This window comes from Homarus americanus, unplaced genomic scaffold (genome assembly GCF_018991925.1).
Source record: "Homarus americanus isolate GMGI-L3 unplaced genomic scaffold, GMGI_Hamer_2.0 scaffold56333, whole genome shotgun sequence".
NCBI lineage: Eukaryota > Metazoa > Arthropoda > Malacostraca > Decapoda > Nephropidae > Homarus > Homarus americanus.
The window spans coordinates 6,978,778-6,991,277 of NW_024734940.1; the positions used below are offsets into that span (position 1 = coordinate 6,978,778).

Here is a 12,500-nt window from a genome sequence, read left to right on the forward strand (position 1 = left end):
CCGATGAGTCATTATTACCACACAGGTCATTCTTACCCCTGATGAGTCATTCTTTCCCCACGACTAGTCATTCTTATCCACGTTGAGTCATTCTTACTCCCCGATGACTCATTCTTACCTCCGCTGAGTCATTCTTACCCTCAACGACTAATTCTTATGGCACGGTTTTTTCTTACCCTCAACATGTTAGTCTTACCACACAGGTCATTCTTTCCAATGATGAGTCATTCTTAACCCTGATGAGTCATTCTTACCACCACGAATCATTATTGCCCCCAGTAAGTCATTTTTCCCCCTCAATGAGTCATTCTTTCCCCAACCAGCCATTCTAACTCCCGGCGAGTCATTCTTAACCCCAATGACTCATTCTTACCCATGATGAGTCATTTTTACCCCCGATGAGTCATTTTTACCCCCGACGAGTCATTCTTACCGCCGACGAGTCATTCTTACCGCCGACGACTCATTCTTACCCCCGACGAGTTATTCTTACCCTCAATGACTCATTCTTACCGCCGACGAATCATTCTTATCCCTAATGACTCATTCTTACCGCCGACAAGTCATTCTTACTGCCGACGAGTCATTCGTACCTCCGACGAGTCATTCTTACCCCCGACGAGTCATTCTTACCCCCGACGAGTCATTCTTACCGCCGACGAGTCATTCTTACCGCCGACGAGTCATTCTTACCGACGACGAGTCATTCTTACCCCCGACGAGTCATTCTTACCGCCAACGAGTCATTCTTACCCCCGACAAGTCAATCTTATCAACTGACGAATCATGCTTAACCCCTGACGAATCATTCTTACCCCAACGAGTTAGTCTTACCACGACAAGTCATTCTTACCCCCGACGAGTCGTTTTTACCCCTGATGAATCATTCTTATCCCCGACGAGTCATTACTACCGCTGTCGAGTCATTCTTTCCTGTAACGAGTCATTTTTACCGCCGATGAGTCATTCCTACCCCCGATAAGTCATCATTGTCCCCGTCGAGTCATTCTTACCCTAGGCGAGTCATTCTTACCCTCATCGAGTCATTCTTACCCGCAACGAGTCATTCTTACTCCAGACGAGTCATTCTTACCTCGACGAGTCATTACTACCGCTGCCGAGACATTCTTACCCCCGACAAGTCTTTCTTAACCCCGTTGAGTCATTATTACCTGCAACGAGTCATTCTTGTTCCATACGAGTCATTCTTACCCTGGACGAGTCATTCATCTGGCCAGCAGCTTGTGGGTCACCTTCACCTACAACCATACAACTGACACACACACCTAATTGCCTCCGTCCATCATAAGTTCACTTCATTAACTGAAACCCCAGACAAACTCTCTTTACGCTATATTTGACGTATACGGTACATGTCTCTGAGTCTGTCTGTCATTCTAGTGGCTTTTATATTCAATGGCATTAAAGTGGATTTTACCAACGTTCGATTCTCTGAAATTTCGGTGTAGTTCAGCCGGCCGCTATAAGTTGACGGGGAATTTTTTATCTTTTAAGTCAGTGTGTTGGCTTCTGCAGTCACTGTGTTTTATAGATGTAACTGAGCTTGAGGAACAGCTGATTACTTTAATGCCATTTGGAATGTATATGACTGCTGTGGTTGATGGAATACAACTCTCGTTTCATGTCCTAAATGTCGCTGGTTCGATCCCGAGGCACTCCTAGTCCATGCAGTTGTAAATAGTTACTTAATTTTACAGTTGTAGTGCCTGCCACACTTATGTACCGAAGGGTTAGCACTCAAGTGTGCTTCTAAAGGTCCGTCAAGCCCACGGGAACATTATCACAGTGGCCGCACGTGTGGGGATTTGTTTATATTCTTATGAAGGTGTCGTCGTTGCCTGGTATCTGCAGTGGCTGCGTTAGTTCTGCTCAATATTTGCCTTTTAGGCTGAGAAAACGATAATATTTTGTTGAGCGTATGTTCATTTCCCCCGCACTGGTGATGAGAGAACCCGTCCCTTTGTGGTCGTCATAGCACCCTGTCTGTGTTACACCTCAAGCAAACCAATTAGTGGCATCATTACTGTACATCTCCAGTTATGGGAAATTTCATCTTTTGAGAAACCATCTTCGTACTGTAGCATGAAATACGAAATATATTTTTAACCTACGATCCTTTGAAGAAACTACCATGGTAGCGCAACTTACAGTAGATGAGCTAATTAGCCGAGTCCTCACATCTCCACTAAAGCTTTAGGACACGAGACTTTGAGAACCCTTTCTACCGCTCCTTCCACCCCAAGAGCCCGAGGTCCTGAAGTATCCCGAAGTAGAAAATAACATGATCAGCTTACCTGTGTTTATTTTGGATTATGAGGAGTTCAGTTATATTAACTGGAGCATGTTTATGTCTGTAGAATAGTGCCTTCTGATGTATGTATGTATGTATGTATGTATGTATGTATGTATAAACACACACACACACACACACACAATAATTCTCACCGTCCTACACATGCCTATTCACCACATACCATTCTGTTTGATCCAACAACCTCTCTCCTTCACTTCTACCATCTCTTCCTCCCTCCATGTCTCCATCCCTCACCATCACTCATTCCCTCTTTCCCTCATTACTCTCTCCTTCCCTCTATAACCACCACCACTCTCTCTCTCTCTCCCTCTTCTCTCCCTCACCACGAGTACTCTCTCCCTCTCTCTCACAACCACAACTCTCTCCCTCCTTCCTTCCCTCATTACCACTAGCATCTCCCTCCTTCTCTCTCTCACCACCATTACTTTCTCCCTCCTTTCTTCCCTCACCACCACAGTTCTCCCTTCTTTTCTCCCTCACCGCCACAACTATCCCCCCCTTCCCTTTCTCACTACCACTACTCTCTCCTTCTTTCCCTCCCTCACTACCACTAGTGTTTCCTTCCTTCTCTCTCTCACCACCATTACTCTCTCCCTCTTTACCTACCTCACCACCACAACTCTCTCCATCTCTCCCTCCCTCACCACCACAACTCTCTCCCCCCTTCTCTCCCTCACTACCACTTTTCTCCCTTCCTCGTCATCACAACAAACATCACTTCACCTCACATGCCTGATTTCTGCCTTACAGATCCCCCCGAGGTTCACGTGGCCGCAGGACCTTCGCTGGACCTTGACCACATTAAGGAGGGTGACGACGTGTACTTCGACTGTATCATCAAGGCTAGACCAGACGCCCACAAGATCAGCTGGAGCTTCAACGTGAGTAATGCTTCCTGTGTCTGTGTGGAGTGACTATACGTCTCCGCTGGGTCATGAGTTGTGTTTATGTTTGCCAGATCTATAAATGTATACCACTACTACTACCACTTCTACTACTACCACTTCTATTACTACTACTTCATCTTCTGCTATCATTACTACTACTACTACTACTAATGATGATGATGATGATGATGATGATGATGATGATGATGATGATGATGATAATCCGTTTCATTAATTAGTGAACGACACACAATATTTATGTATATGCTCACGAGGTCGATACTACACCAGTCTTAGTTATGAATGAAGCACCACATGTCTACTACTACCACAACTACAGCGTTACTTATGAATGAATTCCTACTATGTTAGTCACTGTTATGAATGAGTTACTGTGTTCCTTTTTGAGGCTCATGAATGGATAACCTTGGTTGTTCTTTGGCCATGAGTGGGATTGCTTAAACTAGTCTTTGATCTTGAGTGGGAATGTTTAAACTAGTCTTTTGTCATGAGTGGGATTGCTTAAACTAGTCTTTTTGATCTTGAGTGGGGTTGCTTAAACTAGTATTTGGTCATGAGTGGAATTGTTTAAACTAGTCTTTGGTCATGAGTGGGATTGTTTAAACTAGTCTTTAGTCATGAGTGGGATTGCTTAAACTAGTCTTTAGTCATGAGTGGGGTTGATTGAACCAATCTTTTGTCATGAGTGGGATAGCTAAATCAGTCTTTGATCATGTGTGGGATTGCTTGTACTACCATGAGTGGGATACATTGCGTGTGTAGGCAGTTAGACTGAGAAACATCTTTTGTCATGAGGTGTAAATCAATGAGTGAGTCTGACTCGAGTTCATGACGGCTGTAAATTGATTGTGTATCTTCGTGATTCTTTTACTACGTACGACTTGACTCATGACCAAAGTGTTCTGTTTGTCTTCACTCATGACCAACGTGTTCTGTTTGTCTTCACTCATGACCAAAGTGTTCTGTTTGTCTTCACTCATGACCAACGTGTTCTGTTTGTCTTCACTCATGACCAAAGTGTTCTGTTTGTCTTCACTCATGACCAACGTGTTCTGTTTGTCTTCACTCATGACCAGCGTGTTCTGTTTGTCTTCACTCATGACCAGCGTGTTCTGTTTGTCTTCACTCATGACCAACGTGTTCTGTTTGTCTTCACTCATGACCAACGTGTTCTGTTTGTCTTCACTCATGACCAACGTGTTCTGTTTGTCTTCACTCATGACCAACGTATTCTGTTTGTCTTCACTCATGACCAACGTGTTCTGTTTGTCTTCACTCATGACCAACGTGTTCTGTTTGTCTTCACTGATGACCAACGTGTTCTGTTTGTCTTCACTCATGACCAACGTGTTCTGTTTGTCTTCACTCATGACCAAAGTGTTCTGTTTGTCTTCACTCATGACCAACGTGTTCTGTTTGTCTTCACTCATGACCAACGTGTTCTGTTTGTCTTCAGTGTTCTGTTTGTCTTCACTCATGACCAACGTATTCTGTTTGTCTTCACTTTGTCTTCACTGACCAACGTGTTCTGTTTGTCTTCACTCATGACCAACGTGTTCTGTTTGTCTTCACTCATGACCAACGTGTTCTGTTTGTCTTCACTCATGACCAACGTGTTCTGTTTGTCTTCACTCATGACCAAAGTGTTCTGTTTGTCTTCACTCATGACCAACGTGTTCTGTTTGTCTTCACTCATGACCAACGTGTTCTGTTTGTCTTCACTCATGACCAACGTGTTCTGTTTGTCTTCACTCATGACCAGCGTGTTCTGTTTGTCTTCACTCATGACCAGCGTGTTCTGTTTGTCTTCACTCATGACCAACGTATTCTGTTTGTCTTCACTCATGACCAACGTGTTCTGTTTGTCTTCACTCATGACCAGCGTGTTCTGTTTGTCTTCACTCATGAACAACGTATTCTGTTTGTCTTCACTCATGACCAACGTGTTCTGTTTGTCTTCACTCATGACCAACGTGTTCTGTTTGTCTTCACTGATGACCAACGTGTTCTGTTTGTCTTCACTCATGACCAACGTGTTCTGTTTGTCTTCACTCATGACCAAAGTGTTCTGTTTGTCTTCACTCATGACCAACGTGTTCTGTTTGTCTTCACTCATGACCAACGGTTCTGTTTGTCTTCACTCATGACCAAGTACTGGTTTGTCTTCACTATGACCAACGTGTTCTGTTTGTCTTCACTCATGACCAACGTGTTCTGTTTGTCTTCACTCATGACCAACGTGTTCTGTTTGTCTTCACTCATGAACAACGTGTTCTGTTTGTCTTCACTCATGACCAACGTGTTCCGTTTGTCTTCACTCATGATCAACGTGTTCTGTTTGTCTTCACTCATGACCAACGTGTTCTGTTTGTCTTCACTCATGAACAACGTGTTCTGTTTGTCTTCACTCATGATCAACGTGTTCTGTTTGTCTTCACTCATGAACAACGTGTTCTGTTTGTCTTCACTCATGACCAACGTGTTCTGTTTGTCTTCACTCATGATCAACGTGTTCTGTTTGTCTTCACTCATGATCAACACACCACATCTGCTTCTGGTTCATGAATGGATCCGGTTGTTTGTTTTGGTTGATTAATATTTAGCCTGATCATCACGACACCTCAATGACGCACTTTGTATTTATTCATGTGGTGGTTTTATATTCATGAAGGTCACTGGCTTTTTTGGGGTGGTAATGAATGAATGCCATGCAGATAATGCAGTATTTCTTTACACTAATGAATGAAGTACTACAACTACATTTTGTCATGAACAGATGGAATACATATTATTTAAGCTCATGACTGGGACACTACGCCCACACTATCATGATTGTACACAATAATGAGTCACGATACTCATCCAAGGGTGTAGTGAATAACGTGCTGTGTCTTGTGTTGATGAATATATGACGTACAGTACCAAGTATAATACGTTTATGAGTGAAGCCTTAGAAATTTGGCTATTGTTTGGGTGAATAGACAACAATCTATTAGAATGTTGTAGAAGCAATGCTTTAAGGTCACTCCACTTGTTGTGAGTTGTAGACTGAAGAACTTGTGTGAGTTTTGAGTTATGAGTTGTGATTTGGGAAATGAGGTGCTTGTGAGTATTATGAGTTGTGAATTGTAGACTGGGGTTCTGGCAAGTATTATGAGTTGTGGTGTATTATGAGTTGTGAGTTGTGGATTGTGGACTGAGGTACTTGTGAGGATTAAGAGCTGTGAGTTGTGAGCCATTGTAACACGTATTCAATATTGATTCAGTAAAATGAGAAATTTGACCAAGTGCTTTCAACACCGTACTTGATGGCGAGGTAAAACTAACGTGTTTGTATAACTGAGTGAGGGAAAACAGAGGAAGAGAGAGAGAGAGAGAGATGATTGGTAGATGGATAGACTGATAAAGAGAGGCAGAGAGAGAGAGAGAGGGGGGTAAAGAGTGACAGGTAGATAGAAAGAGAAAACGGGAATGATTGGTAGAAGGATAGACATATAAAGAGATAGAGAGAGAGGGGGGAGGGGGGGGGGCAATGATAAATACAGTATTTCTGAGGTGTAATTCTCGCTGTAATTCTGCTGTAATTCCCACCATAATTAACGCTATAATTTCTGCTGTAATTCCAAGTGTAATTCCTGCTGTAATTCCAGCTGTAATTTCTGCTGTAATTCGCACTGTATTTTTTATTTCTTTTGTATTTCCTGCTGCAATACCTGCTGTAATTCACGCTGTGATTCCTACTGTAAATCCAAATGTAATTCACACTTTAACCCTCGCTGCAATTCCCATTGTAATTTTTGTTTTAATTCCTACTGTAATTCTTGTTGTAATCCCACTGTAAATCCTGCTGCAACTCCTGCTGTATTTCTTACTGTAATTCCTAATGTAATTCCTGTTGTAATCCCCACTGTAATTCCTACTGCAACTCCTGCTGTAATTCCCACTGTAATTCCTACTGTAATTCCTGTTGTAATTACCATAGCCAAAGGTTCGTTCACAGTAATTCTAATACAACAAATAACACACAAGAAGACACACTAATGGTGAGGTGAAACGTGAACACTGATAATACACACACTGGGGGCAGCAGAAATGAGACACAATTTCACCTGGAGAGAGAAAATATTGACCTATTAGTTAATTAAGGCGGAATAAATTCTCACCAGTGTGTGTGTGTGTGTGTGTCCAAAGTGAACGAAATATACATATGTTAAAAAATACCGAGGTTAACAAAATAAATGTGTTAAATGCATGTAAAATAGATACATATAAAATACATATATGAATAGAATATATTTACATAAGCTGAAAAATTTATATCGGTTAGATTTCTAGATATAGATGATGAGTAATTTAGACATACAAATGGATAAACAACACCAAAATTTATATAAGTTGAAAAATGTATATATCTTGGTGATAGTCTTATAGAAGAAATAGAATTTGATATAAGAATAAATACCCGGATATAGACATAATTTTTATACGTTAAGTTAAAGGTTTTACGTGTAATAAAATAGCCTGAAATATCTAGATAGGTATAGTTAGCTGGTCCGTTCCCCCTCTCATATAAATAGAGCCCTAGGCTATATGCATTTATAAAAAGCATAGCCGAAAGTAGGGAGTGTTCTATACTTTGGGGGATAAATGTATGGGGTTAAAATCGTATAGGTTTTACACAATGGGGTGTGTGTGGATCTCATTTAATCTAATTATAACCAAATAAAACTTAATTTATTCCTGCTTAACCTAATCAGTGTGATATAAAGTATTGCAAACTAACCTAACCTAAACTAACATAGCCTAACCTAACACAAGCGTTTCTACAGTAGATCCTAGCGTATTCTAACCTGTGCTAACCTAACTTAAAATACCCTACTCTAACCTAACTTAATTACCTTGTAAGACAATAGAACACGCATCGGAAAATATACAGAATTCACACACACACAACATAATGGAAGCCCCTGGAAATCGAGGATGGTCGGCCCATGGGCCTCCTAGGCTTGAATTTGTTTAAGGTGTAGAAGCTGTCGCCAACACAACAACCACACCCTAAGTTAACGAGCTGCATGACCCAGTGTCACGGAATAGTCCGAGAAGACCGGACAACTCCGCAACTGCACTGGCTAACCATTACCCCGGAACACGTTCCGCAAATCGATTAACATCCAGGTTCCCAATTACTGCTGGGTAGACAGAGGCAAATGGCATAAAGAAACTTGCCCATAGTTTCACCCTGCCCGAAGCACACACACACACACACCCACAGCCTTCATAGGGTAAGGACGTGTGTAGTCGGCGCTGCCCGCTGACGCTGTTATTTACTTAGACTTTAGCAAAGCATTTGACAGAGTACCGCATCAGAGGCTTCTGAGAAAAGTTAAGGCTCATGGTATCGAGGGGAAAGTTTTAAATTGGATAAAATCATGGCTCACCGATAGAACGCAGAGGGTCAGCGTAGATGGTGTTAAATCTGAGTGGGGTCGTGTGACCAGTGGGGTTCCCCAGGGGTCAGTACTAGGCCCACTCTTGTTCATAATCTACATAAACGATCTAGATACTGGGATCAGCAGTGACATAAGCAAGTTTGTGGATGACACCAAAATAGGGCGGCAGATTAATTCAGGGCAGGATGCAAATGCATTACAGGAGGATCTAAATAAACTGCAGGGGTGGTCTGAAAAATGGCAAATGAAATTCAACACCAGCAAGTGCAGCGTACTTAATATTGGAAGAACAAATACTTATAATGTATACAGCCTTAACAACATCAACCTAAAGAAGTCGACTTGTGAAAGAGACCTAGGGGTACTTGTAAGCCCGGACCTACGGCCTAGAAAACAGTGCGTTAATGTTCGAAATAAGGCAAACAGAGTATTGGGTTTTATATCTAGAAGTGTAAGTAATAAGAGTGCAGAGGTCTTATTGCAACTATATCTTGCGCTAGTCAGGCCGCACCTCGATTATGTGGTTCAGTTCTGGTGCCCTTATTATAGAATGGATATCAATTCACTAGAGTCGGTGCAGCGAAGAATGACGAAAATGATTCCGGGACTTAGAAACATTCCATATCAGGATAGGTTAAAGAAACTAAACTTGCATTCCCTAGAAAGACGAAGAGTGCGGGGAGATATGATAGAAGTATTCAAGTGGGTGAAAGGAATCAATAAAGGTGATATAGATAAAGTTCTTATAATATCTTAGCAGGATAGGACTCGGAACAACGGATTCAAGTTGGATAAGTTTAGGTTTAGGAGGGAGATAGGAAGGAACTGGTTTACAAATAGGGTGGTGGAGGAGTGGAACAAGCTTAGCAACTTTGTAGTAAGTGCTGGAACGCTGGAAAATTTCAAAGGGAGGTTGGATAGATTCATGGATGATAGAGAGTGGTAGTAACTCTCGACAGGAGCTGCCATGCACAGGCCAACCGGCCTGTGCATGTTCTTATGTTCTTATGACGCGGCCGTGGTGTCTTGACCATGGAGACAGCTACCAGCCCGGTCGGTCGGGCTCTCCCCTTTCCCATATCCTCCTTCCCACCTGGATTTATCAACAACCTTACACCAACAGTACAGTGCAAAAATTGACGATCAACCCACATGTGATATACAAAAGTGGCAATTTCAACTCGAAGGAAAATTTAAAAAACACAGCAATACTGATTGTGGCTGGATCTGACCTAGCCTGACCTGACCTCACGTCTTCACCTGACCTAACCTGAAGGATGGAGGACACCTGCATTGCCCCAAGCTACCATCCTGGCCACGTGGGCACACACCTGCCCAACCGCATCCAGCCCATACGAGCACGAACTGGTTGCTACAAGAACAGCCCAGTCCCAACCATTGTAAAAATTATCAACACCTAATTATTATATATCATATTTGTATCACTTATGTTAATTGTACATCATTTGTAAATCAAGAGACCCATTCCCCAATTATGTAATTGTATATTTTCAGCCTTCCGGCTGCCATGCTCTTTCAATAAACCGTTAATTATTATTTTTATTATTACAAACATCATGCAGAAATGTAATCATAACACTCACCAGGAATGATTCTATAACCGTAAAATAAAAAAAATAAAAACAATAGCGAGAATTATATTTTTGGAGGTCGGGGGAAATTCTTGGTTGAAAATCCCTAGTTAGGTGTCAGGGAGGGAGGTAGTTATGACGTGGCGGTGAAGTGTTATACCCACTCGTTTGCGGGTCGTAATGATAGATGCCGTATAACATGGTCATAAAACCTATCATTTTATCTTTATTTTAAAGTATATTTTCATTTAGGTTCCCATGAAAAATTATACACTGTTACCAGTTATATGAAAAAGGGTTAGGTTAGGTTAGGTGTGGTGCGGTGTGGTTCGGTTAGGGTTAGGTATCCCTCACTCGAATCAGACCTTACATGTCAGGTCAGGAGAAGCGGATGTTAAGCTGAATAAACGTTTCGAAAATGTTCAATTATTTTAGAAAAGAATGTTATTGTTGTTCTTGTTCTTGTTGTTATTTTGTCCTTGCTGTTTTTGTTGTATACAGAAGTGTTTTATGTTTTTGTATAAAGGACTCACTTTATAACATAGTTTTGTTTGTTTGTAATAATTATGTTAATGCTTAATATAGTGAGGTTTATTTTAATAATAATATTAACTGCCTGTAAATTAGCAATGGTTCATTAGTATAGTAAATGTATTACAATAGTAATAATATAACTAATAACGATATTATTATTATTATTATTATTATTATTATTATTATTATTATTATTATTATTATTACCTTCCAATAATCATCAATATTAGTAATACTGGAACCCTCCCTTGCACCACGACGGCCCACACTGCCCCCTCCTCCTCACACAGGGCCTGGAGCTGCAGCAGAAAATAAACGTAGGAGTGATGGTGGTAGGCAGGTCGCTGGTGCTGCAGAAGGTGACGAGGAAGCAGGCTGGTAGTTACACCTGTTCTGCCACCAACACCCAGGGTCATAACACCTCGGCCCCCATACTGTTGTCTGTTAAGTGTGAGTATAGTCAGTCTCTCTCTCTCTCTCTCTCTCTCTCTCTCTCTCTCTCTCCCTCTCATATATATATATATATATATATATATATATATATATATATATATATATATATATATATATATATATATATATATATATATATATATATATATGATGTGAATTACATATATACCTAGATCACACCTACAGTGATTTACTTGTATATATATATATATATATATATATATATATATATATATATATATATATATATATATATATATATATATATATATATATATAAATTAAAGTAATTTCCTTCTTCCTTCAGTTATCCCATAAGGTCAAAGTTTAATCTCTTGAATCCTTTTTCCACCACTTACCCCTGTTGGTGTCTCGCAGCCACGTCTCCCTCCTTGTGACTCATCCATTTCTCTCATCTTGTCTCTCTCAACCACTTCTCCCCTCTTGTCTCTCTCAAACACGTCTCTCATCTTGTTTCTCTCTACCATGTCTCACATTTTTGTCTCTCTCAAATACGTCTCTCCACCTTAGTGTCTTCCTCCTGATCTTTTCTGTGATTGGTTCATTCATACTCTCTGTCTTTTCTCGTTGAATTAATAAAGACTGCCTAGGTACCTAATATCTGTAGGAAAGGTAGATTCTATTAATCAATGTAACAGAAATAAACACCATTGTCATAATCTCATCAGGTGTTGAATATATTGATGTGGGTTACTGCCAGACGTCAACAGCTTAACACAGGACTAGTGAGTTATTAATTGTAATTGTTAGGATTTAATATATCAAAAATTAATACATGTAATACAGGGGGCAACATGTGCAACATGCAGGTATTAATAGGTGCAAGTTATGTATTTGAAACTCACTCGTGAGTCATATGGAGCAACACAAGGTAAACAGGTGTGTCGTATGTATTGACAGACTCACCTGTGTGTCGCGTGGAGCAGACGGACGTGTATGGGGTCGGACGACACGAGAAGACGACGGTGACGTGTCGTGTGGAGGCCGACCCTCCCGTCACCGCCTACCGCTGGGCCTTCAACAACACCGGAGAGTTTGTTGACATTCCAATGTGAGTCATGCACTTTACACCTGTCCCGTGTAAGAAACGCGGGGATATGAGTCATATCCCCGTGTTTCTTACACATATCCCCGTATGTCTTACGCATGCCTCCGTGTGTCTTTCACCTGTCCCAACATTTTACACCACTACACTTACCCTTATATT

General features: G+C 41.1%; 1 protein-coding gene across 4 annotated transcripts in view; it reads left to right on the forward strand.

The window, feature by feature from the left end:
• LOC121870597 (nephrin-like) overlaps nt 1-12,500 on the forward strand; it is a gene marked incomplete at its 5' end in the record, with an annotated part of 76,365 nt that overhangs the window by 33,471 nt on the left and 30,394 nt on the right. For all 4 annotated transcript variants that reach the window (XR_006089732.1, XM_042372426.1, XM_042372427.1 and 1 more), the window contains 3 exon segments: nt 3,086-3,216; nt 11,110-11,269; nt 12,194-12,344. Coding sequence is in view for 3 of the 4 variants with exons in the window: in XM_042372426.1 (XP_042228360.1) it covers nt 3,086-3,216; nt 11,110-11,269; nt 12,194-12,344 (442 nt within the window).